We start from the raw sequence: 27,488 nt of genomic DNA on the forward strand, positions 1-27,488 counted from the left end.
TGACTGCATTCCTGTACTCCTTTAAATGTTCATAAAACAAAATCCACAGATGGGCAAGAATACTTGTATTTAAATCAATTATAAATCCACAAAAGTGTGCAGGATCTTCTGTTCTCCATATTTTTTCATCAGGTGAGAAAATAAAGAATTAGGAATTTGGGGAAGGAGGCATGGAAATCCACAAATGTTGGCTAGATGATTGAAGCCATTATGGTCTATAATTGTACTCTGTCCCAAGGCAAAAACAGTGGGCTTCATGAGGCATTGAAAAATATGCAGGTTATCATATGAGATCTAGCAAAACCAAGTCAAAAGAAAACAATAGGGTGGTTCCCCTTAGAAAGAATAGATGCCACAGGAGAGCGAGAGAAAAAAGTTTTTTAAAACCGTTTATTTTGTCTTCCCAATCATAGTTTTAGAACTCTCCATTTTGATACAATGCTATCTTGGTTGACCTGGAGCATGGGGGTTGTTTCTAAGTTACAAGATATTTGAAAGAAGACATTTTCTAGCCTTTTTGCGTAGAAAAAATAGGAACAGGGAGGCTCCTCCAAATAAATAAATAAATAAATAAATAAATAAATAAATAAATAAATAAATAAATAAATAAATCATCATCATCATCATCATCATCATCATCATCATCATCATCTAGCAATCTAAACATCTCGCTTGTGGATGAAACACACTTCACTGGTCCCCATAGTCCTTGAGGCTTTGGAAACAATATCAAGAAATTTCACACAGTATTATGAGCAGTTGCAGATCTCAGAAATAACACCATCAGTGCTACAAAAATGCCAATATTAGGAACAACATACTGCACCGATATTTAACAGATACTTATGTTTTTGGTTAAAACGTCTTTTATATAATACCAATCAATGTTTTTATAATTTTGATTGACTGTGCCTGGGATATAACAACAACAACAACAATGACAACAACTTAGAATTTTTAATATCTTTCCAACCCAACCCATGTTATTGCAGGTGTGTTCCTACTAGTGCATATATCAACTATTAATATGATTGTGTACAGGCTAATGGAATGAATGGATTTCTTGTTTCTTATTTCGCAGAGACTGGCAAAGCTTACAAAATTCCAATTAAATAATGGCGAGGCAAAACCAAAACAACAGAATGGAAGCAATGGCTTTGGACACACTACATCTAACGACAGCATAGCCAACACTCCCCAGGATTATACAGGCAACCTGAAATCTTTCCCTTCTCGAAGTCCTTCGCAGGGAGATGAAGAAGACTCTGCTCTGATTCTTACACAAGATAACCTGAAAAGCTCAGATCCTGATCTTTCGGCCAACAGTGATCAGGAATCTGGGGTAGAGGATATGAGCTGTAGGTCCCCAAATGGAAGGGGATGTTTGCTCAGCAAGGGTAACATGAAAGACTGTGATTTGGATGAAGCTGTTTGTCTCACCGTCTGAAACATCTGCTGGTCAGTTGGTGATAAAAGACTGTCCGTGAAAAAAGTCCAAAGAAAGGAAGCTGTGCACTTAAAAAGTCCAGATGTAATCTCATTGTAAGCAAGAATGTTAAATGGGAAGAAATATCTCGTTCATTTATTTAATTGATCATACATATCCTAATTGATTTGTTTCATCTGCCATCATTAGTTTACAGGACCTTATAGCATGCACATTTTACATTTAGCATATACAGTATGTATTTATTGATACATACTTAGTTAGCCAATCTACTACCTTTACAAAGACACTTCGAAATAATTTATTTGTGTAAACCATGAAAAAAGGAAACAAACTCTAAAACCAAGATACTTCTTGCTCCCCAATATGAAAATTAAAAAAATGGTAGAAGTAAATGATTAGAACAGACTTTCCTCCTTGTTTTGAAGACAGTTGTTGAAAAACGTAGACCTTGCCATTTGTGTATTTAAAATATTTCTGGAAAAAGGAGAAGTTCATTAATTTAAGATAAATATTGAACACATTCAGAAAATTAATAAAATCAGCTTCCAAGGTATAGTAAATTAATTTACTCTGTATATGAGTGTGAGTAGGACCATAGGGCACTTCTATATTACTGTATCAGCATGCCTCCATTTTATACCAGTTTTAGATCTCAGTTTAAATTTCCCCCAATTAAATATTGTAGCAGATGGATGAATATGGTGATGCTCCCAGTTTCTGCATTTCAAACCATCCATCTGCCACAGTGTGTCTGATGGAAATATTTTCACATCCCCAGAAGTTACTTGTAATAGCCCAGACATACAGTCAGTCATTGCCATGAAGGGAGTACCTCTGTTTGGTTTGGGGTTCTATAGACTAGTAGCATTATTTGAAATGAGGACTCTCAAGAACTAAAGTGTCTCTTCAGGAAGTGCTTTACTTTAAAATAGTATACCAAAACGCACACTTTGAACTGCATAGCACACTGTCACAAAATTTAGCAAGTTCCTAAAGTGCCGTTCCCAAAACTGAAAGTGCAAATCACACTGGAAACAAAAGCCCAATGGAAGAGTTCTAATCCTGTGTGTGGCTAGAATTATGTGACAGTGGAACCTAGATTGCCAGCAGCCCCTCCCCCAGAAGCTGGAGGATGTGTTTCTGTTGGAGGGAGCTTTCTGTGTTGCTGCAGGATCCTTGCATGATTGAGAATCCTCGGACCTCTGAACTCTCCAGGACAATGCTACACAAGTAGATTGGCCTCTACTTCATCCACCCTCCAACTCAAGGAAGGCAACAGGAATGGTGACAGAGTGTGCAGTGCTAACATCCTTGTTCTGCCCTGCTTCATGGAAGTTCAACACGGGGGAGACGACCATTGTAAACAGGGCTACAGGGAATGTGGTGTAGTTGTTCAAAAGTACTGGATTGGAATCTGGATGATCTACAGTCCATTTGCTACTCAGTCATGAGCCCACTTGGGTGACCTTGGGCCAGTCATCTAACCTACTTCATTTTGTAAGGATAATTGGAGTGGGTAAAAAGTTGTGTTTCCTGCCTTAATTTTGTTGAATAAAGGGTGAAATATACTTGATTAAAATGCAGTTAGATGCAAGTCAGGAGGTTCTTGTAAAGGAAACCTATCCGTTGTCCATTTCCCCCATATTTATGTTTCTTTTTTCTCATGAGTTTGCAAGAGATCATAGACCAAAATATCTTTTGATCACTGCTTTTACCAAATATACGATTTTTCAAGTCCAAGTCACAATCCAAGCATATGTCCTTCTGTTTGAAATTTCATGTCTCTTTCTTTGGATCGTATATAACTTTTTAGAACTGGAGAAGTTTTTCAGTTTTCATGAAATTATTGTTAGCTAACCAGCATCCTCCAGTGACTTCCATTTTAATGTAAGCGATTGTTACTTCTCCTGAGTTTAGATGGATAAAATGTCTCATCTTACCAGCAAATGCTGAACTGGCACAAAATAGCTAGCTAAAAAAGGACAAGGTAAAAAAAGCAGAAACAGAAGGTCAGGGTTAATAAGAAATTTGCTTGAGAGTCGGAAAGTGAATGAAACTGAATCAGACTTTATTTCAGTGGGTGAAAACCAATTTATGGAATGCATCCATGAGAAATAATGGCAAGAGGGTGGTTTCCATCTTCCTGCTACTTCCCCATGTTTTCTGTTGGGGCATTCCATGCTTTAGTATAGCATGCGAGGTTGTAGGAGGCAGTGCAACCACCTAAAAATACTCCCTACCCCTTCTGAGGATGGATGCAGTCCATCAGTGGGGCAACATCAGTTGGATACTATCTGCTATCCATGTCACAGGAGCATGGGGGCACCCTCACATCTGCTGTGGGTTATACCAGTCTTTCTTGGTAAAATCGTAAGTCACCAAGAGATAAATTATCTTGTCTTCTCCACCTCCCCCAGTTTGTGGTGGGCACACCTTATTTATAAAAGAATCATGTCTACTGAAAGTGTGCTTTTGGTGTTTTGCAGTGAGAGCGAAGAGTTCCAAGGGTTACAAAAACACCCTTCAAAATGCACGTTTTTGTGATTTCAGACCAAACAAATGCACTCTTAACTCTTCTTCTTTTAAAAGCATACTCTTTATTGAATCAGTTCCCCCTTTCAGACTCTCCACTTCATATACAGAGCTTCCTTTCATGGAAGTACTGTTGTGACTACTTGATGTAACACGATCATCACTTTGTCACATCCGGATATAAAGCAGTGCTGTGTATAGTTCTGTCATCCACATATTGGTGGAGGAAGCAAGAAATGTATAGAATGTGGTTTACTTAAGGTTCGGCCTGTGTACTGAAGGAGAATGGAATGAGGTGGCATGGTCATATCTTGGAAAGGATTGTGATATACTTTCTAGAGAAAAGTGTGTGGTGCAAGTCTATCCCATAGCACAGAAACTGAGAGATGGGGACCTGTTAGCCTCTTTATGTTCTTCCACAGGCACATGGCCTCTCACTGGCCCTACTCTGGGTATTGATAATATTTCCTTAGTCTTACCCTGGATGGAGTGTAATTATTTTGCTAAGTTGTGGAAGGAATTTGTTCTTAGTTCATGCTGAATAAGAGTCTAATCATTGAGACTTTGGCCAAGCCCACTGCTGGAATATGGACCCCAACGAACTTCAACTGAAGTAATGCAAAGCTTAACTAGAAAAAGGTTCTTCATCCCCACAGGAGGTTACAGAAAGAATAAGGTTCTTCATTCCTGGGAAGGGGTACAAAAGGGCAGAAAATGCCACAGCAGCTCCCCAGCAGGTAAAGGAAGAGAAGAAAGAGAATAATGGGGAGCAGAAACCAGGATGGGTTTGGATTTACCTTATTTTGGAAGATGTGGTATGTAACTAAACAAACCTCTCTCAGTGATATGTTGGTAGGTAACAGACTGAAATTTCAGTGGCCATTCAGGAAGGTTTTGGAAAAGCAGCAAGAGGGATGTGAGCCCAGAAATGCCTGCATCTGAGGGGACAAGGTGTACAGAAGCAACTTATGCCTATAAATGCCTTTTGCTGGATTACAGTGCATGCATTCATAGCTCTCCACTACATGTATTACTGGGAATGTTAAAAGCACTGCTGTTCAGAATTTTAGGATCCTTATCCTTCAGATAGAGCTTTCAATTTCAGTTGGAAACATACCCTTAGCATTTTACAAATCGGCACCAAGTCTGCTTTGTACATGATGCTATTGTACATCAGACTGCATGTAATCAGTGCAACAGACTGTGGCATCAATGCATTATCATAGAAGGCACCCTTTCAGAGGGACGTTAGGATTTAAGTATACCCTGATATTTCCTGATTTCTCTACAGAGGTTTACACTGCACTTGCTAACTATCTTGTAGAAACAGCGCACCTTGGGTGAGGCGTCTTCTATATAAATCTAGTTCAACACGTTAACTGAAGGATATGTACTGGATTCTAATTTTCGCCAGCAAGAAGAAAAATGACATCATCAACCTAGCCGAGTCTGCCTTTTTTTTTTTTTTTTTTTGGCAATTTCTTTATATAATTGCTGCTGTCCACTTGTTGTAGAAAAATAAAATAAAATAAAGGTCTTTATTTGGTTTGGAGGCAAAGTGTGCCACCACCTGGCATGCTCCAAACATTGGTGAAACATGTCCATGAACACGCCACTGCCATAATTTATGGACTAAATTACACTGCTGTAATTTATGGAGAATGCCTCTTGAAACTCCATATAAATGTCATTTTTATATGAAACTATGTGTCTCATTTTAATTTAATTTACATTTTTAAAAATTTAACAGCCAGATTTTAATAGTACAAATGCGTTCAAACTTTAGAAATATAGCCAGTAGTGTATACAGCACCCAACATACCTTCTGAATTTGTTTTCTGGAGAAAAAAGAATGCTAGGAAAACTTAGATCAATGAGAAAACTGTGATATGAGAGAGACTTCTATGTAAGGTATCAGTGGATTATCTTTAGGTAAAAATTTCTGGCAATCAAATTTATACAAATGTAACACTATACTGTACACTATATTATACTGTCTGCACTTTTGAAAATCTAGGAATCAAACCTGGAAAATGTTTAGCAAAATTTGTGCACTGTGTTTGAGACTTCTAGCTTTATTGATCAATTCCTGGCAGTTTCACTTGGAGTGCCATCCTCTTTGGTTTAGATGTTACAATTTGTACTGTATTATACAATGTTGTAATACCTGAATGAAAGAGTATTTAAATAAAGGTAGAGGATATACACTGTGTTGTTCATTTCAGGATTATAATTGCAGAAAATATTAAAATATTAAAAATATTCACCTTACAGTCAGCACTAACTGTTGGATTAGAGGGGCTCACTATTCACTTGGGGATACACAGAGCAAAACCCATTTTCATGTGCTTAGCATTCCAACTAGTCCTAAACAGCCTGGCTAACAAAATGGGATGAAAGATGATGCAGCTGGATAACACTGAGAGGTAACATTCTCTAGCACTGTCCTAAACCATCCAAAATATTAAAGGATAAAAGTGTGCATATATGCACTCCAGAGCATACTTTGTGCAAGACACAAAGGAGTCTGATATGCAATTACATATAAAACAGCATGATTTGAGCCCCTATTCAGGCACTGTGAATCTGGTTTCTTCAGAATGTTTACAGTACAGCATCTAGCTCTGCCTCCTTCTGCTATCATTTTCTTGACAAGATACTGGAATCTTGAAAGCAAGAACACATGAACCCTGGAAAATCTGGGTTCACACTTGTACATAGATCCTATATGTGAGTGGGAACGGCTCTTTTTCAGACTCCTCTGTCATCAAATAAAAAAAGAAATGATGGACAGAGGTGAGGCCAAGTACTCCCCTTTAAGTGTTCTGAAGAACTGGATTCGGTAATACAGTGGTGCCTCGCATTACGATGTTAATTCGTTCCAGCGAAATCACTGTAAAATGAAAACATCGTAATGTGAAAATAAAAAACCCATTGAAACGCATTGAAACCCCTTCAATGCGTTCCAATGGGCTGGAAACTCACCGTCCAGCGAAAATCCTCCATAGGGCGGCCATTTTCGGTGGCTGTCTTGCGAGGAATCCGTCCCAGAAAATAGCGGGGAGCCATTTTATTTATCCGGCAGCCATTTTGAAACCGCAGATCAGCTGTTGGAAAATTGTCATTTTGCGAAGAATCAATTCCCGAAGCAGGGAACCGATCATCGTAAAATGAAAAAACCCTATTCAGACCATCGTTTTGCGATTGCAAAAATGACCGCAAAAATGTCGTCGCAATGCGGTTTTGTCATAATGCAGGGCAATCGTAAAGCGGGGCATGACTGTATTTGAACATGGCTTAGATTATGTCACACACAGGGACTGAAATGATACACTGCTAATAGCAAGAAGCACTTCTGTTTTGTTTTAGGAAAAGCAGAGAAAGCAAAGGGTGGCAGCCATTTTAAAAAACCTAAAGTAGGACATGCACAAGACTGCAATGTGAAATGTCATTTGTTCAAGATACCAGCCATGTCTCTTTCTATGATACTCCATTCACACCTATGACAGTCAAGAAGACTCTGTGGCCAAAGAGCACTCCTAGTCCTCAATGAGCTGTTTTTGGGGTCTCATCACATAGACCATTTTCTATAGTGGTTTCTTTTCTACTTCTTCTAACTTTCGAGTTCCCCAAAATCTGCTGATACTTCCTTCTTGTGTACAAAAAAACCCTTCTGGCTGTGCAAACATTCACATATGGATAAGGAGTTTGCTATTAAGTGAGTATTTTAAGTTTGTGTATTTCCAAATATCCTTGAAAGCTAAGCTACTACCAGGAAACAAGACTGGAAGAAGAAAACCTAAGATACTGAAGACATCTCAAAGACAACAGCTGATAATGTAATCTAAAGCATACAGTAACAATTGCATTTGTTCCAACAGACTTATTTATTTCCAGTTCAAAACTCAGTGCCATCAAGAAAAGAGCCTAAAGTTTTGGAAAACTGACTCTGTAGCTATTTTTCTAGAAGAATCTGAAGTTTAACTTTGTATGTGTAAGTAATAATACAAAAGCATTTTGAATTTCCCCTGCAGCCAATCAAGAAGGAAACTTTTATTCTATAACAAAGTAATGAGTTCTGTTAAGAAGGAAAATAATAAATGTATACACTTAGAGCTGTTTGTCTACTACACTGCCATTTACAGATTTATCTACATGGGAAAAATGGGGTTCAAAGATATAAGACCTATGTAGTTTTTGAGTTCCTTAACAGAATGATGACACAATAAGCTATAATAATCATAAGAAGTCTGAAAGAAAAGCAATATTCTTTGGTTTTAAACTACTGAACAATTTCAGTTCTGAAGATGGCCTATATATGTGATGTACATAGACCACGAAGAAAATCTATGTCATTTCCCCTTATTCTCCCAATTCAACACAGAACAAATGGATGAACTTGCCTAGCTTATTAATTTCCAACTCAGAGAATTAGACAGAAGAGATTACTTCTGCTTTACCCAATCTTCCCACACCCCATTTTTCTATCTATGCAAAACTCCTTTGTCTTTCTGTGATTCAAAGGCATTAATATACAAAGCCCAGCACAATATATCATGGAGGAAAGAAAGTGATCTAAATGAAAAAAAAAAGTAAAAATAATGAGATCCTCAAAGATCTACCCATACCCCACTATGTCCTGCATCCTTCTGCTTCTTGCCCTTCTTGTGTGGAACATACCTTTATTTGTTTCCAATAGTAGAAGGAAAAAAGCAAGAATTTAGTATGATAGAAACAATTCCTCCATCTGCCTATGCATTTTTCTATGGCAAGGTGTGTGTATCTTCCCCCAAAGAGTGATCTTGAGGACAAACCATACAGGTTTTGGTATCGGAGTCCTCTATCATAAGAAACATCAAATTTCAGATGTAGGCAAACGACTCCCTTCTTTGCAGTGGACTGTAATGCAGCACGCACGCCCTCCTATCTTTTCAGTTTCACAGTGACTAATACTTGGTTTCTGTATTAACAAAGTATACTGTTTTGTTAGCATAAATAAAAATGGTAGAAAACTGGAAATCAATAAATTGAACAGGAGAGGGCTGAGCAGATGCATCTCACCTTACAACTTACTTGTAAATAAGTATTTTTACACACACCCCAAACTGAACCAGCCAATGTTTGATACAAAATTTCTGAATTATGTTATATAAAATTTAAAAATCTAGTCAAAATTACATGTTCAAATATTTAATATATAAGGAAAGTGGAGACAGCAGCAGGAACTTAGAACATGGTAAGGATTATCAGTAATAAAGACAGAAATTTTAGTGCAAAAATTGCAGTAGAAGGATGGGGGATAAAATTAGGATATAAAGACATTCTAATGTATACAAAAAAATCCATCTCTGCACTGTATACAGTTTTTCTATAAATACAACCATAATGAAACGCTTATTTGCAAAATAATAGATCTATGAACATGTGCTTTGTGGAATTCAGTCATTCGCCTTAGAATTTCTAATTAGCTGGAAAAATCTGTGAACACAAAGACAACTAGTTAATCAAATTGCTCAGTGTACACTAGTATGCAAACATATATATTTATACATGCAACTATTTCAAATTGATCCAGGCTAAATAGATGAAGTAATTCCTTTTGCCTACTATATGCTCTGTATTTTTTTAGTATACAAAATGAAACATATAAAATATTTACATGTAGAAAAATCTGTGGAGTTTCTAGTGTTATTAGAAACTCCACAGGTTTGTTCCTATCATTGTTTAAAGCATAGCAAGCTTGATCTAGAGGCAATAGTGGAATGACATAAAATGATGATCCCCTTTTGGCCACCTGGAATACCATTCAGGTGCTTCTACCTTATTTCTCATTCTTGTTTCCTTCCTTAGTCTTCCAATATTATAGCTCATTCCATTCCTGAATTCCCAACACTCTCAAAAAAAGTTTTTTGAGATGGCTCAGATGATCACCGAGCAAGACAATTGTGACATCTATTGCTCTGCTACTTCCCCATTAATATTCACATCTTTTCTGTTTTCTGTGCGCCTTTTCACATTAGCACAAAGCACATTAAAATTGGTTACAAGCCATGCTGTTTTTAATGTGAGCTATACAATTATTACAGCTAGGTCACAAGGTGTTCAAGCGTGAGCATCTGAGAAACATATAGAGGCTATCTGCAGGGAAGGGCTCCATTCATTCTTTTAATTCCACCACATATCTAAGCACCACACGTGTAGAACTCAGCAGATGGAAAAACTAGCAGTTATAAAGTGGTTTAAGAGAGTGTAAGCATTATTGCATAGATTAACTATACAGAAAGTATCACAAAAATACTGAGAAGCCTGTTCACACAAGCAACACATTTTAGTAGGCAGGTCAGTTTTGTGAGTCTGGGCCCCCATTCCATTGTCCCGGGATCCATGGCGTGCTGCACCCCACTGCTGCCGCCATTGAAAATTGGCAGTAAATCATATGGTGGAAAAACCCATTTAAAGTCAAGTATCAGTCAAGGTGTGCCTCTGCAGTTAAAACTAGTGCCCCAGCTGTGCCTGCTTCTTGAGAGGGTTGATCTGGCCACTGTGACACATGCCTTAGTTACATTTCAGTTGGATTACTGTAACATGCTTTACATGGGGCTGCCTTTGGAAAGTGTTCAGAACTCAAAAGGGTCCAAATTGCAGCAGCCAGATTGTTAACTTGAGCTGGTTAAAGGGAACATATACCCCCCCCCCCAATTACAACCACTCCAATGGCTGCCAATCAGTTTCTAGGCACAATTCAAAGGGCTGGTTTTAACCTATAAAGCCCTACGGAGCTTGGATCCAAGCTATCTAAAAGACTGCATTTCCCTCTATGAACCTGCCCAGACATTAAGCAGGTGAGGCCTTTCTCTCAGTTCCACAGCCCCAGGTGTGCTCGGTGGGGACACAGGAGAGGGCTTTCTCTGTTGCTGCTTCCAGACTCTGGAACTCCCTGCCATGGGAAGTTAGGCTGGTCCCATCTTTGCTGTCCTTTTGCAGTCAGGTAAAGACCTTTCTCTTCAGGCAGGCTTTTCCTTAATGACTGGTGATATGAGAGGGGTTTTAAATGGATTGTTGTGCTCTGTTGATTTAAATGTGCTTTAACACTGTTCTTAGTTACCATTTTAATATAACACTCGCTTAATTCTTCTTAAATATTTGTACCCTTACTCTTTTTAGCTTTGAAATATTGTTTTAATGATGTTAGCCACCTTGAGTCCTTTTGGGAAAAAGGCAGGATAGAAATACTTTAAATAAACAATAAATAAAATAAATAAAGCCTGCTTTATTTTATGCCTCATGTTCTACCTTTTACCTTGAAACTACACCTCAATAGTTTGTTTACTGTCTGACTGTTTTCTTTTAATTTTACTGCTGTTGGATTTTATTTTAGCACACTGTAAACCACCAAAAATAGTGCACTGCACTAATGGAGCGGTATATTGCATTATATAAAGCAAATAAGCAAGCTGGTTGCTTTCTGTGGAATTGTTCTGGGTTGCTGGCAAATTTTGGCTGCAATTTTTGGGAAGGTACATAGAAAAGGCTTTGGGAAGAATGCATGCAATCCATTGGTGCTTATTTTTATTTTACAGTTTTGCATATTTGGTTACACTTTGGTATCTGTGGTTACATATGTGCTATGGGACAACTTAAGAGTCATGCTGTTGCACCAAATAAGTAGAATTTATCAGCACTGGTTGCATTGGTCAGCCAGGCTACAGAATGTGTAGGATGTGGGACAACTCTCATATTCGCCATATATATACTTGGAACATACCTATAATGGAGCATGAAACTGGCTGCGCATTGCTATTGCCTGCTGAAGCTTCTCTTCTTTGGCTCTTCTACAGTGGCAAATCTAAAGAGAGAAAAACTTTGCTCTTTATTCTCATACTCTTTTGCTTTGCTATTTATTATTTATTTATTCCTGCACTATTTGTTATTGTTGTATGCTAATGTTTTTAAATTGTTTTGATATTCTGTAAGCCGCCCAGAGTGGTAGAATATATCAGATGGGCGGGATATAAATCGAACAAAGAAACAAACAAATACTCATACCATTTTTAGATTTATATGCCAGTCAAATGAATAAATTTCCAGTTGAACTCCAAATACATTTGTTAGCAAGTCACAAGGTACCTGATTATTTTACTGAGAAATTTAAGATGAAAGAAATCAATGAGCTTCAGACTTCAGGTATATGCCATGCTTGTGGAAATTCATTTGCTGCCACAGACTTAAGACATATAGCTTACTGTTTCCCCAGACAATTTGCAAGAAAATGAGAAATGGTCTATGATATTAATCTTTACCTACAGACTTTTTACTCAAGTAGTTGATGTTTAGCATAACATATCAGCTGATTATTAGCAGAGTAAAACCACATTGATTTCCACTGGAATCAATGTTATTAATATAAATAACTGGACTTGTTTAACCATTGCTAAATTATGATCCACATGTGTTTAGCTATCCTAAGTTTTGCCTGCCTTACATTACCTTAGTACAACATGAATTATACAGATAATGTAACAGAATCAAGAAAGTGCTTATTAACCTTTTTCCTTCATACTTTGCTAGAAGGCAAACCCACAGAACACAGGGGACTTAGTTCTCAGCAAAGATACTTAATATGTCAAATAAAGAACTAAAAACTTCCACTGCAGTCAAATGGCTGGTACATTTTTAGAAGAGGAAGTCTTTCAAGTGACAAGATGTCTGTTTACCATAATATGGGATAGGCATCACCTCTGTATCTTGCATTTAGCACCCAGCGTTTCGGTCATCTGACTAGTCAGTGGAAAGTAAAGAACTTGATCTATAAATCAGCTTGCTGAAGCATGTACAGTATGTCTAAGAAAATCCCATTTGCAGGAGGGAAAACAGGTTGATCACAGAAAATATTTATTCCCCTTAATAAACTGTTTAACCCTTACATTCAATTACTCTATTTGCCTACTAATAATCACACTCATATATTTTATATAGTGCAACAGTAATACTTTGTATTACATTACTATATCATGACTACATTCACTAATTGCACTTCATATGCCTTTTATAAAATCAATGGAAAAAATCTGCTTATATCATTAAATGATACACTGAACAAACCTTGCTATTATTTTTCCACCAACATTATATGCTGCTCTTGACTGAGTGCCGACCCCTATGCACATGATAGTATTCCTTGGATAAAGTGCTGTAATCCAACAAAGTAGGATGCAACTCAGCAGCAAGTCCAGCAACAGTGGCTTCCTCTTATTATAGCTGGTTGTTGTTAAGGTCTAGGTATCAAGGTCTGCCCTTTCTCTTTCCCTAACTCATTTTCCTTGCTGTTTTTTAGATTCTTGGCCTGTCATTATAAATCCTTGCAAGCTGTTTTGAGAACCTGCTTTTGGCTGGGAAGTGGGGATATGCCCAAATAGGTAGGTAGGTAGGTAGGTAGGTAGGTAGGTAGGTAGGTAGGTAGGTGCTTAATCACACATGGTTTGTTTTCCCCTTTATTCACATTATACCAACACACTGTGTTTCATTAATTTATCTTTGGTTATTAGTTTAGAGGTGATTTAGTGCAGTGATTTAGTGGATGCTGGATAATTAATGTGGCAACATTTTATGGACTACTACATTTCAGAAATCAGCTTTCCTCCTTTTTCCCATTTCAGTATTTAAAAATACATACAGTATTTAAAAATACATACAGTATTTACTCATCTGTACAGTGCAATTATCTACCCAGTTCCCAACAATTTCAAGTAATTAGGAAATCTGTAAGATGTTATTGGGATTATTAGTTTGACTCCCTGCCCCCAGCATACTTGGGATACAAGAAATTGATGGGGATGCTTGGCAAGAGCGATGGCGGAAGGCTTAAAGAACCACTTATTCTTGAATATAGCACAGTTCTGCTATAGACAATTTGTTATTTTGCAAAACAGTGCAAGATAGTAAAATTCTGCCCCTTAAAATGCTCTCTACTGCTCTGCCTTCCATTCTATTTAAAGTCTGAAGATGTAAAAAATAGATATTTGTCTTAAAATTGAAGAAGATTTTACATACTGTTCTTTTCTCCATGAAGCTGCTAAGAAAGTCATCTATTTCAGTCTTCCCTTCCAGAAAGTCTTCTGCAATAGTATCAGACTCTTCTTCAGCTTCATGAGCAGCTACTTTCAGTCTTGCTTGCAGAGCACTTGCACTACAACTCTAAGAAAACACAGTACTGTGTATATGAAATGTGTTCAGTGCCTACACAATTCTCTTTGCAAAAAATTGAGTAAAATGACATGATGGTGAAATTTTTAAATCAATTCTGCAGAATCTGGTTTGCTTTTGCGACTGCAGAAACATTACCCTTCTACCCAGCTCACCTTCAAAAACCCAGTCTCACACTGGCTGCAGAGCTGGTATTGCCAATCATGCAGCATGTCATATGCAAGGCCAGCAGGTGCAGAAAAGCCACTGCATGCCTGCCTTTACTGATACAGTTCTTCTCATATTGCATTTTAATCACTGTATCCCAGTTCTACCAAGCAATGTAGGTTTCTTTGAGGGGCAGGTTGTATGCCTAATAAGTGAGAACTGCAAAATGGCTGTACTTACATTTAACCTGGAATTATTAAGAGCTATTATTTACTATTTATTTATTGCAAATAATATCAAATGTATAAAATTTTCCATTTCCACTACTAATTGTGTTGGGCCCCAATTAATATGCTTGTGCACACCAATCAGAGCACTTGTGAACTACTTTTGATTACCTGATACCCAGAAAACTCTGGGAAGGGTCACCATAATTCAGAATTGACTTAATAGCATATAATTTAAATGTATTTGCCTATTTAAACAATGTTGCTGAAATCAGGGCAAAGATTCATCTGGCCAACCCTTTTTGCCCTTTTCTTTCTGTTGTGCAAGAAGGCCAAAGCTTACCTCACTCAGTTCATGCTGTCTTTGCATCTTCTTTTCAAACATGGCCTTCAACTGGATAAGCTGTTCATACTGGCAGAAAAACACAGCATCTCTTAACAAGCAGACTCAACTGCACTCTCCAACAACCCAGAAAATATTTTTTTTCCTCACTTACTTTATCCAATACTGCTTGACGTTTTGCCTCCAAGCTCGGTTCCAGTAATAAATTTTTTTCTGCAAAGTAAAGCCACACTTCAGTTTTGGGTGGCTACTGTCAAAACCCGTTCAATATTGCAATGAAAAATATTTTGAAGTCTTACTTGCTAGCTCTTCAATACTTTTCACCAAGTCATCCTTATCGTTAATGACTTGCTTCAACTGGGGTAGATTTACAAACTGTTCCAGCAACATGTCTTCTTGCTCATTCATGTCTGTCAACTGAGATATGCTGAATTTCAAAAGAAGGGAAAAAATTATAGTTTTGGCACCGAGCATCTTGCCGTATAACATCAACTAAGCATTTTTGTTTCAAATACAATGTTTTCCTTACTTTGCAGCTCCATCTAGCTATCTACAGTTGTGTTCAAAATTATTCAACCCCCAATGCTGTAAAGGGGTTTAGGGACTATAGTGTACATTTGGAATTGTATTCAGAATGAAATCCTACAAGGACGTTTTAAAGAACCAAATGCAACTAAAATAACATCAATTGTTTATGTAATACAGTAGTAAATGTTTCTTTTGTGGTTTCTTCATTGCCACAATTATTCAACCCCTTAAAGACTACCACTCTGAAGAAGAGAGGTTCATTCAGGTGTTTTCGATCAGGTATTGAAAACACCTGTGGATGTCACCGAGCACCAATCAAGCATAATAAGCACCAATTAGGCAGCTTTAAAATGACTGTGATACTCAGCTCCTTCTAGACATTTACTGGTGTGGTTACAAACATGGTGAAGTCAAGAGAATGGTCCAGGAAGACAAGAGAAGAGGTGATTTGTCTTCACAGGAAGGGCAATGGCTATAAGAAGATTGCAAAGAAGTTAAACATACCAAGAGACACCATAGGAAGCATCATTCGCAAATTCAAGGCAAAGGGCACTGTTGAAATGCTACCTGGTCGTGGAAGAAAGAAGATGCTGACTTCGACTGCTGTGTGCTACCTAAAGCGTAGAGTGGTGAAAAGTCCCCGTGTGACTGCTGAGGAACTGAAAAAAGATTTGTCAGATGTGGGTATAGAAGTTTCAGCTCAGACAATAAGGCGCACACTGCGTAATGAAGGTCTCCATGCCAGAACCCCCAGGCGCACCCCCTTGCTGTCTCCCAAGAATAAGAAGAGTCGACTGCACTATGCCAAAAGTCATGTGGGCAAACCACAAAAGTTGTGGGATAGTGTTCTGTGGACTGATGAAACAAAATTAGAACTGTTTGGGCCCATGGATCAACGCTATGTTTGGAGGAGGAAGAACAAGGCATATGACGAAAAGAACACCTTGCCTACTGTGAAGCATGGCGGAGGGTCAATAATGCTTTGGGGCTATTTTGCTTCTGCAGGTACAGGGAAGCTTCAGCGTGTACAAGGTACCATGAATTCTCTTCAGTACCAGTAGATATTGGATGAAAATGTGATGCAGTCCGTCACACACCTGAGGCTTGGGAGACGTTGGACCTTTCAACAGGACAATGATCCCAAGCATACCTCCAAGTCCACTAGAGCATGGTTGCAGAGGAAAGGCTGGAACATTTTGGAGTGGCCATCGCAATCACCAGACTTAAATCCGATTGAGAACCTCTGGTGGGACTTAAAGAAAGCAGTTGCAGTGCGCAAGCCTAAGAATTTGACTGAACTGGAGGCTTTTGCCCATGAAGAATGGGCGAAGATACCCGTAGATCGCTGCAAGACACTTGTGTCAAGCTATGCTTCACGTTTAAAAGCTGTTATAACTGTAAAAGGATGTTGTACTAAGTACTAAGATTGAATGTCACTTGGGGGTTGAATAAAAACTAATAATGATGTGAGCACAGAAAAGACATTTGTGGTTATTTCATTATAAACTTAAGGTTATATTTCTCTGACCTACAAGTGCCTCTTTCATGTAAATGTAAGCAAGATGACTGAATGATCAAAATCAATGTCAAAATGGCCAAAACATTCAATTTCAGTGGGGGTTGAATAATTTTGAACACAACTGTATTTCCCTAATTTAAAAGGTGCCTCAATTCCCTGCACAAGCAGAAAGGCAGAGTAGAAATGATATTGAATTAATCAATCAGCCTAAACATGAGGACCACTATCCTATTCAGGAAGTGCAGAATGGAAGGGCAATCATGCAAGGCTTCCTCTGCTCCCCTTTGTGGGCCTGATCTCACACTGGCTGCAAAACAGGGAGCTTGCCAGAGTAGGAGGCATGCTTATGCAATTCTCCTTCTGCTCTGAACAGAACACTGGCCGATGTACCCCTTGTTAATATTGGCTTTTATTTTGCACTGTATATTTTTTCATTTCATAATGTCATGCCTTTGAGAAACTCATGTTCACTCATTGCCGCTTTTCTAGCGAATACTGGTTATTTTTGGAACAATCTGGCAAAAGATGCTAGTTAGACAAAAACAGGATTTTAAAAAGCATGCACTGAATGATTTCTGAGGCACCATGGCTTGTTCCAGTATTTGCACTGACTAGAAAAAAAGTGTGTTTGTAAAAAGCAGTAGACCTATATGGACCATTTCTCTCTCTCTCTCTCCAAACTATACATAATAGGTGGCTATGGTGTGGGGAGATGTGTTCACCACTGCTCAGCTAATAATGCTATAAAATATCTGAACTGAAGGTGAACACTGGTCTGACATATATTTGCTGATGGATCATTTCTACGTGCCAACATTTCACAATTGGAAATATTTAACTTGAAGGACTTTTATGAGCATGGGCAAACTGTTACTGTATTTCAAGCTGTTGCTGAAGTCATTATTTTAAATCTCAATTTAAACTCTTTTCATACTTATTGTGCCTTACAAATTGTGTTATGCAGGGTTAATAGCCAAGTAAGAAAGCAAAACAAAGTGCACTGCTTTTATACTACCCTATAGTGCTTAAAGCATTTTCTGGGTGGTTTACAATTTAATTATGCAAGTTACACATTGCCTCTCTAGCAAGCTGGGTACTCAGTTTACCAACCTCAGAAAAAAGGAAGGTTGAGTTAACCTTGAGCTGGCTACCTGTGCCCAGGGTAGAAATCAGGCCGTGAGCAGTCTCACTGAAGTACTCCAGTTTAACCACTGTGCCACGAGGCTCCTAGGTAGCTTAGAGCTTAACAACACTATAGTTTGTTTTAATAATAAAAGAGCATTTTTACCTGAGTTCTGATAGTTCTGGAAATGCATCAGGAACATCAGGCATTCTGTAACTGAATCCATTTTGACTCCCCTGAAATTTTTAAGAAAGTGACAAGACACTGAATGGCAAAACACAGAATGGTACTTCTTTCTTAATACAGATCACGACAAATCTGTAAAGGTAACAAAAAAAAAAATCCTTCCTGTGTCACATATATTATGTATGAAATGATACTCAGTTATAAATACAGAGTCTGTTCAGCAGAAGCGCTAACTGTACTATTTATATGTGTCTATTAAGACATGAGCCTTGCAGATTTAAGTAAGGCTTACTGCCAGGTAACCAGGCACAGCAATGAACTATAAAAGATAAACAGCTCACATCATTAGTACAGAAGTACAATGAAGTTCAGTAAAGAAAAGAATATAAACTTATACCATATGCGTCTAGATAAACAAATTTAAAAATACATATCCAGCTCTAAAGACAAAGCATTGTTGTTCCCAATAAACAGAGCAAAGGATGACAAGGATGAATACATGATCCTTAAGAAGCACTTTGCAGCTCATAGTTCACTAGCTCTCAGATGGTTCAGATGCATGTCAACCATCTAACACAACAAGAACATCAGGGTAACGCACTCTTGATACTCTGATGTAAAATTACTTGATACACTCTGATGTAAAATTACAAAAACTGCTTTTCAAGGACTATGAATCCAGTCTTTCTCTAGAATGGAGTAAACCTTCATATAATTGTTTAAGTTATATACAGTAACACCCGAGGATAGTAAGGAAACCTGCAACATTAGGACACAGTGCCTTTCCCACTCTCTAAACAATGATTAACCCAGATCTATCTGTCATTTGAACTGGGTAGGGATTGCCAGTGACAGGCAGATGTATGGATTTGGGCCAATAAACTAAGAGTGAATCCCAAGAAGACACAAGTTATCGAGATTGATGGTTACCAAGTCTGAGAAGAGGGTAGGCCACCTGCTCTAGATGCTATTGCATTTCCCATGAAGAAGCAACTACACAGCTTTGGAGCACTGCCAGAAACATCTGTCAGCAGAAGTTCAAGTGGCCTTGGAATGCTTTAGTTTAGCATTGGTTGGTCCACTAATTATGACTATTCCTGGGCAGGCAGCAGACAATGGTAACCTAACCTGAAAATAAGCCCTAGTATGATTTTTCAGGATGCTCGTAATAGAAGTTCTACCCCCAAAATAAGCCCTAGTTAAGTGAAAACCCACCCTCCACCATTGTGCAGCATTATGCAGCAACCAGAAGACATGACTGTAAAATAAAACATCCCCTGAAAATAAGCCCTAATGTGTTTTTGGAGCGAAAATTACTGTAAGACCCTGTCTTATTTCTGGGGAAACACGGTATTAACTTTTTGTCTAGATTACTGCAATGTGCTTTATGATAGACTGTTCTTGAAGACACCGGTAGCAAAGAATGCATCAGCTGAATTGTTGCGTGGAACATCATTGTTCCTATCTTCTTGCCTGTGCCATTCCAGCTGTGGAATATTCTGCCCCCTTGTAAAAATTGGATGGTGCTGATGCTAGCCTTATTTTGGATTACATTAGGGTGGTTATTTTTCTTGTTTGTCATAGTTCAGTGAGTTCATTTTGTTTCTATTCATTAATATGTGTGCTTTATTATGCAAACACAACACTATTTTGATGTTTGAATTATGCTAATCTTAAAATACAACTGGAGCTAGTTAATTCTTTCAGACAGAGAGCCAGTTTAGAGATGTAATGTTTCCTGTCCTTGAATTCTACTAAATTTATACGACCTCTTTATCACCATAACAGAATGGTTTAAAATTTATTTTGCTCTCAGTGTCATTCTTCTACAGCATCTGAAATCTGGACTGCAACTTGTATTTTTATTTATTTATTTATTTTATTTCTATCCCGCCTATCTGGTCATATTAGACCACTCTAGGCGGCTTACAATCAGAAACAACAATATAATTTTAAAAATCATTACAGCTGAACGGAAATAAAATCGGAGAATACACACACACACACACACACACACATATATATATATATATATATATATATATATATATATATATATATATATATATATATATATATATATATATATATATATATATATATATATATATATATATATATATATATATATATATATATATATATATATATATATATAAAAGAGAAGTCGTCAGGGGTTATCTGTTGGGAAGGCCTGCCTATACATCAGTGTTTTTAGTTGTTTCTTAAAAATACCCAGCGAGGGGGCCGCACGGATCTCAGGAGGTAAGTTGTTCCAGAGGCCAGGAAAACAAGAAAACAGCTGAATCATACATACCTGTGAAAATGTTTCTGCTGTTGGAACTGGCAGTGGCAGATCTGTTATCATGCCAAATGACGGAGCAGCAGGCCTATCTGTCATGTAAGTTGAAGAAAGCGATTCTGCATGTGGCACAGATGCTACCGACCTATTTGTTTCTTGTGGCAGATACGAAGAAAGAAATGGAAAGTTCTGAGCATATGAAGGAATTCCAGCTGGTTTGCTGTAAAGGCTAAGAAGAACAAAAGAGGGTAGGGGACAATTTACACCCATTTCCACCTTTCTTCTCCAAAGAAAATTATTAAAATACACAAAACGCAGATATATCTATATCTACACATAGAGAGAGACAGAGTTTTAACTATTTCCCATATTACTTAGTCATTATTAACTCTATCAACCTAACAATTTGTATCACGTTATCTACCAACAATGCCATTGTACTATCACAGTAAAGGATAGGGTGCCATTTTCAAAATACTGTACTTTGTTGTAAAGTTTAGCTGCTATCATAGCAAAACTTAGTTTGCCCAGCGGAAATTTTCTAATCATTTTTGCTTGTTTATACAGATTATCGTATCACAAAATGCTTTGGAAAGCCTTCTCCATTTCAAATGAGATTTGCTATGTGACACTATGAAAGTGGGGATGCTTGTCTTAAGAAAGCCAAAAGAACACCCAAACACAGGCCACTGGCCTTTGAGATTGGGGCTTTCCTGTAGAAATTTTGATACAGTACCTCAGATCTCACAATTCTTCATGATACAGATTACAGACTACAGTGAGATATTCTCACTCTAGGTCACCCTGTAGTACATATTTAGCACCTGTGCTATGGCAGTAACTTCCAGTCTATTGAGCCAGACAATACTGGAAACGAAAGTGACAATGGCTGAGATAGAAAGGGGAATGATGTCACCAGCAGGGGGACATTTTCTGTAACAAAAGACGCCTACTGTTCTCTCCCATGGCTTTTGTAACTTTCAAATAATCCCTTTCATTTTGTGGCAACTTTGGGAGCCACAGAATGGTAGAAGAAAGTCTTCCATTACTAAATATCCCCTCCCCACCCTCAATATAGCATATGCCTGACGAAACAGCCAGCCTAATTGACCCTCTTGTTCAGGCATGCCACAAGCCCTTGGTTCCTGTGCCATATAATGATTGAAATTCAATAGCAAGTTGCTAGAGTAGGCCCATTAAATCAATGGCATCCCCACTGATCAATCAATCTGTAAGGATTCAACAGGCTATTCTAATTGTGACTTACTACTGGATTTCAGCCGTTCTATCTACAGCTGTATCACAGGATAGCTACCTGTGCTCTGTCTTCATGATTAATTACCTGAGTTCCTAAACTGAACTAGCTCAAACAAAGTAATACATTCAGTGCAAAGAGACAGTCACCCTCAGCCTTTCAGAAGGACAGTCTCCAATTTCTAGCTATATGTTTTAGGCACAGAACAGTAAATTAAAAATATTTTTACTCAAAAGTTCTGCTCAAGACACTTCTGAGTAAACATGCGCTGTTCCTATTTTTAGTTATCTTAATAAAAGTTGCAGTGTCATCCAAAACTATGGTTACCAAACCATGCTTTTCCTCCTTGTGAGAATTGGAAACCATTGTGAAACCACAGCTCCCATTGCTGGCATTCACTTACATGCTGTGGGGTAACTGGAACATCACAGCAAACTGAACATATTATGAACAAGAAAATAAGAGACATAATCTGGACTAGGTAAAGGTTCCCCTTGACATTTAGTCCAGTCGTGTCTGACTCTAGGGGGCGGTGCTCATCCCCGTTTCCAAGCTGCAGAGCCAGTGTTTGTCTGTTGACAGTTTCTATGGTCATGTGGCCAGCGAAACTAGACACGGAATGACAAGCTGGACTAGCAGATGACCAAAAAAAAGGGCAGGGGGAGCATCAGCTGTCGCATACCATTTAGCTGTCATGTCTGATCTGAACTGGAGCCACAGTTTGGCAATGTAGGCGTAGGGCAAGATTTAAAAAAACACAGATATAGTATTAATGGATAGTTATCCATTCTATTTGGAATTGTAGGCTCCATTCTCTTTGTGTTTACTTACTATGGAAATGATGTTGAGCTGGGAGCCAAAACTGGAGGATTCTTCCAAAACTCATCAAGTATACTTTGAACAATTTTTCCAAGGTCTGAGTGCATTGTGAACTGTTAGGAGATTAAAAAGCCATACTATGCTTAGCAAGATTAAAGCACTGGAAGCTATGAAACAATCCACTTTATACTTAAGACAACTGTGGGGGCTTTCTTGTGATGATGGATGCAAGTGTCAATGACAGATACATCTGCGTCTCATGGATGTTCATACATATGGAGGCCTCTCAAAGTCTTATCTATAGAGAAACATGGAGCTAAAGTGTACCCATAATTTAACATAAATCAAAGTTCTTTGAGTTCAAAAAGAAGAGGCCACAAACCCTTAGAAAGTCAACCAAACTATTCTAAAATGCTATTGCTTCTCATTTTCTGAAGATTTATTCTTCTACACAGAAGTCATACTCCAATAATTCAGTAAGTGCATTTCTTTAAATACAGTGGTGCCTCGCTTAACGTTTGCTTCGTTTAACGTTTTTTTCGCTTAACGTTTATTTTTTCAGAGGCAGATTGTGCTTCGTATAACGTTTTTCCCTATGGGCGATTTTCGCATAGCGTTTTTGGGACCATGCTTCGCTTAACGTTTTTGGTTTTAGGTCCCCTGCTTCGCTTAACGTTTTTTTTGTTTTCAATTTAAAAAGTGTCTTAGAAGGGTCCAAAACGGTTCTAAATGCTTGGATTCGTTAGAGGACCCCTTAAGTCATGTGCAAACCTGATTTGGCTTTGATCTGACGTTTCGTTAATTTTTTGTGAATTTTTGTTTTTTGGCCCATAGGAACCAATGGACCTGTCAAAATCTGACAGCTCCATGCTTTCCTATGGGGGAGAAAACAATTTACAAAAAATTAACGAAAGTTCAGATCAAAGCCAAATCAGGTTTGCACACAACTTAGGGGGTCCTCTAACGAACCCAAGAATTTAGAACAGTTGCTGAGTCTTCATTAATTTTTTGTGAATTTTTTCTTCCCCCATAGGAAATAATGGAGCTGTCAGATTTTGACAGCTGTCAAAAGTTGGGGGGAAAAATTCACCATTAATTAACGAAAAGTCAGATCAAAGCCAAATTAACTTTTGCATCCGTTTTAGAGGGTGCAGAAGCTAATCCAAGCATTTAAAACCATTTTTGACCCTTTTATGACACACTTAATTTTGCAAAAATTGACTTCGCAAAGCCATTGAAACCTATTGAGTCAGCTACAATACATTCCAATGGAGGATACATTGTATCGTTTAACGATGTTTCCTATGGGTTTTTTCGCTTAAGGACGGCAATCCGTGCCTATTGGAACGGATTAACCAGTTTCCAATGCATCTCTATGGGAAATGGTGTTTCGCATAAAGTTTTTTTCGCATAAGGTTTTTTTTTTGGAACCAATTAAAAACGTTATGCGAGGCACCACTGTATTCTGCAATGTAATGCAACTGATATAGCTCAGAATCACTGCTCTTAATTACTTATTCTGAAAAACAATACAAATAAATCTACTACCGGATTGTCTCTTTAATTATTTTAGAAAATTATATGATACATACATTGCTTATTAAAGGACAGGTGACGTACACTCCTTGTTTATCCATTAAATGATGTCGTATTGGTGGGAAAATACTGATGATTGGTTTTTCCTGAGGAAACTGAGGAGGAAGCAAGCTGTAAATGCCAAGATAATAGATTACCACTGTTGGTTTCACGTACATAAAATTATTTATTTAAAATATTTTTAGCCTGCCTTTCTCCTTAAAATGTTTTACTCTCTACTATGCGAGCAATGCGTAGTTTATGGCCTGAACTAAGACAGCCAAATCCCTGGTTCCTCTGCTCTGCAAACAATCAAAACAGTTCTTCTCTGGCCCAGATTACAAACAAGCTGTACCGAGCCTTGGGCTCTTCTCCCCAGCATATGATACAAAAACAAATTTTGCCATTACATACAAGCTCAGGAAACTGATTCATTCAAACCAGTTAGTTAGCTAAAAGACCTGAAAACATTAAGGCTTAACTCTGGCCTGTTTTAAACGATTATTGCTTCTGAATAGGGAAAAAAGCATGCAAATTTTGAGCTCTCTGTGGTTTATTTATGCAAAAAACCTCTTTAACAGATTGCTTAAACTACTTTTAGGTGATCTTACTAACTAGTTCTTTGAAAGTAGATGACTTGATAGCTTTCCCCTCAACATTGTTTGCAGTGACAACATGCACTAGCACAGAGTTTTTCATCCAGAAAGTAAAAGTGGTGGGAATGTTTATTCCTCTGAGTGTCCAATGTCAAAAACAAGAAGCTAATGAAGAAAAAGTCCCTCAGAAACCCAAACAGTGCTCATATGTATTAGACTACAAGAGTGAGTTCTATTAAGTGGGAATTTTTATAATTTTGCCTTTGAATTTGACTAGACAGCCAGAAACAGCCCCCAACAAAAATTTATTTATTTAAAATATTTTTACCTAACTTTTATCCTAAAAAATTACCCAAGGCAGCTTACATCATTAAAAAGGCAATATTTAAAACCTAAAACAATAAGTTATACAAATATTTTAAAAATAATTAAATACATTAAAAATGTTAGCTGAAAACACAACTTCTCTAATAAAGTTCACAGTCTCAAACTTATTTACATATGTATGGGGCATACTAAGACAAAAGTAAGTTACATCCTAGCTTACTTTTGAGGAAAGGTCTTTCTGATCTATCTGTCTTTATCAGAATTTATAAAACACAGCTAAGCAATCAAGATGAAATAGAGTTAGATCACATGGTACTCACATGTTAATATTAATTGTCAGAGTATTCACAGTGAATGGCAATCGGTACTCCACATCCTTCTGTATTTCAGCTATGCTATAAAAAGAAGTACAAATATTTATTAGTGTCATCCAATAGCTGAAATCAACAAACTTAAACATGATCAGGTTAACTACTTTAACATCCCAGTGATTTCAGTGGGAGTGTTAACCTTAAATTTGGTTGAAATTTAGGAATTTTAACTTCCTAACTTCAGCTGGAACATGGTCTGTGTTCCACATTCTCTACTTTAGTTGCACAGTGTTATAATGCAATCTATAATGAGCTTGCAAGGGCTCAGGAATGGCCTCTGAAAACATTTTGGTGTCTACAGGACAGTAATAGCTTGCTTTCTAATAAATGACAGTTGACAGCAGCTAGTTTTGTGAAATACAAGAGGGGTCTGGGGGTCTGCAAGTAAATGCAATTGCTACGGTTTCCATGTCTCCATAAAACCATTAGTTAGGGCAGTGGTTCTTAACCTTTGTTACTCAGATGCTTTTGAACTGCAACTCCCAGAAACCCCAGTCAGGACAGCTGGTGGTGAAGGCTTCTGGGAGTTGCAGTCCAAAACTCCTGAGTAACCCACCAGTGAGTTAGAGTATTCCATGTCTCCATAAAGCCATGTAGTTAGAGTAACATGGCAAATATTAGCTCTTCTATGTCAGCCACCTTAAAATGTATCTACTGCTGCATCTGCAGGGTCTTTCACTTTCAGTTTGGCTAGACCCCACTTTGTCAGCTTCTTCACACAGGCATCGCTCTTACTCAACATCATTATGCCAATTCAGATTCCAGCATTATAAATCCAACTTCTATTTCCTACCCCATTCATTAAGACTGGGGTTCTAACTGGGGAGAACACTACTGAATAGGCCATTCTTCTGACAACTGATGCGACTGACAGCAAAACTGAGTACCGTCATATTGTGATTTTGATTTTTGTAAACAAAAGCATCCAGTAAATATTATCAGTTGGAAAGGTGCTTTGATATTTTGATCTGTCATTGTACTAACGAGACGACCCAGACAGATAAGATTCCCTTACCGAGAATGGAATAACTGATGTGGAATAACAGGGCACCAGCAAACAAAAGGCTGGGAATAAGGTACCCAAGAAGGAAAGCATATTTAAGATCTCTAGAACCAAACCAAAGGCATGCTTCATGCTAAAACTGTCATCCTAAACAAAGCCATGTATAACTAACAATACACATACTTGCCATGCAGTCCTACTCTTATGTCTGAGGAAGTGGACACGCCCACGAAAGCGCATTATTAACATATTGTAATGAGCCTTTACGGTGCCACAACGTTTTTGCCTTCTTTGTTTTCTAATGATTACTCTTTGGTTTTGCCTTGCATCCTAAACATGTTTTCCCTGAAACAAGTCATTGCCGATTAGCGGAAGTTAACGTTGATCCCGATGCGTCTAGGCCGTGACTGGAGTCCAGCAATGAGGCGGGAGGGGGGGGTAAGAGAGAGACAGCGCGGGGGGTGGTGCTGGTGGTGGTGGGGGAGACGTTTGCTTGAGGAAAAGGCGCCCCCACCCCTTTCTTTCTCTCCCACCCACCCACCCACCCACCTACCCCCTCTCCCTTCCGCGGACGGCGGGCCACTCACGCGGCGTGGGCGCTGCGCAGAGACTCGATCTGCCGCTGCTTCTGCTGCTGGAGGCTGGTGAGGTGGGAAGGCAAGGCCGAGCCGCCGGCCGAGGAAGACGACGACGAAGACGACGAGGCGGCGGCGCTGGCGGCCCCGCCACCGCCGGCCCCTTTGGAGAGCGGGAAGAGCCAGTTCATCCCGCTCCTTTCGCGTCCCGCTTTCTCTGTCCAAACAGGGCTGGGTGGGACAGCAAGACAAAAGGAAAGAGCCTTTCCTTCTTTCCTTCCCTCAGCCTTAGCCGCCCCGGCCCCACAGTCTCACCCCCACCTCCCTCAGAAAGCCGTCTTTCTACTGATACAGGAAATGGAAGCTCCGGGAACGAGGAGAAAATAGGGCACGAGCTGTCAAACGTC

General features: G+C 38.4%; 2 protein-coding genes and 2 long non-coding RNA genes across 8 annotated transcripts in view; 3 read left to right on the forward strand and 1 right to left on the reverse strand.

Annotated features, from left to right (window-relative positions):
- MTMR7 (myotubularin related protein 7) overlaps nt 1-6,187 on the forward strand; it is a 54,486-nt gene extending 48,299 nt beyond the window's left edge. The window contains exon 14 of the mRNA XM_020791453.3: nt 1,082-6,187. Coding sequence (XP_020647112.3) covers nt 1,082-1,447 — 366 coding nt within the window. The 3' untranslated portion in view covers nt 1,448-6,187. The remainder of the gene's footprint in view (nt 1-1,081) is intronic.
- A 1,828-nt stretch (nt 6,188-8,015) lies between these two features.
- On the reverse strand, nt 8,016-27,412 carry VPS37A (VPS37A subunit of ESCRT-I). 5 transcript variants are annotated; one of them, XM_073001318.2, is made up of 12 exons: nt 27,094-27,412; nt 25,453-25,527; nt 24,227-24,341; nt 22,647-22,747; nt 20,576-20,789; nt 18,238-18,308; nt 15,202-15,329; nt 15,057-15,115; nt 14,903-14,971; nt 14,033-14,176; nt 11,748-11,828; nt 8,016-9,460 (listed from the first exon to the last, which is right to left on the reverse strand). In XM_073001318.2, the coding sequence occupies exons 1-11, from the start codon at nt 27,270-27,272 to the stop codon at nt 11,748-11,750; spliced, it is 1,236 nt and encodes a 411-aa protein (XP_072857419.1). In that variant the 5' UTR covers nt 27,273-27,412; the 3' UTR covers nt 8,016-9,460. The 5 variants fall into 5 exon arrangements, with proteins under 5 accessions (XP_072857419.1, XP_072857422.1, XP_020647116.2 ...); XM_073001321.2 differs by having other exon boundaries at nt 24,227-24,325; nt 27,094-27,111; XM_020791457.3 differs by lacking the exon at nt 27,094-27,412 and adding an exon at nt 26,690-26,822 and having other exon boundaries at nt 24,227-24,325.
- Nucleotides 12,193-13,633, forward strand: LOC144589601 (uncharacterized). The gene is made up of 2 exons (XR_013545815.1): nt 12,193-13,398; nt 13,431-13,633. It is a non-coding gene; the product is annotated as an uncharacterized LOC144589601 (long non-coding RNA).
- LOC144589602 (uncharacterized) lies at nt 18,739-21,871 on the forward strand. The gene is made up of 2 exons (XR_013545816.1): nt 18,739-20,114; nt 20,545-21,871. It is a non-coding gene; the product is annotated as an uncharacterized LOC144589602 (long non-coding RNA).
- Nucleotides 27,413-27,488: the final 76 nt, after the last annotated feature.

The sequence above is a fragment of the Pogona vitticeps genome, chromosome 5 (assembly GCF_051106095.1).
Source record: "Pogona vitticeps strain Pit_001003342236 chromosome 5, PviZW2.1, whole genome shotgun sequence".
Taxonomy (NCBI): Eukaryota; Metazoa; Chordata; class Lepidosauria; order Squamata; family Agamidae; genus Pogona; species Pogona vitticeps.

Excerpts from the sequence above, each read along its gene's own strand:
- VPS37A (XM_073001318.2), bottom strand. The coding sequence starts at position 27,272 with ATGAACTGGCTCTTCCCGCTCTCCAAAGGGGCCGGCGGTGGCGGGGCC. Across the intron at positions 24,342-25,452 it reads CTGACAATTAATATTAACAT|CTTGCTTCCTCCTCAGTTTC; the intron begins GTGAGTACCATG and ends TGGCATTTACAG. Across the intron at positions 14,177-14,902 it reads GACAGCATGAACTGAGTGAG|AGTTGTAGTGCAAGTGCTCT; the intron begins GTAAGCTTTGGC and ends GTGTTTTCTTAG.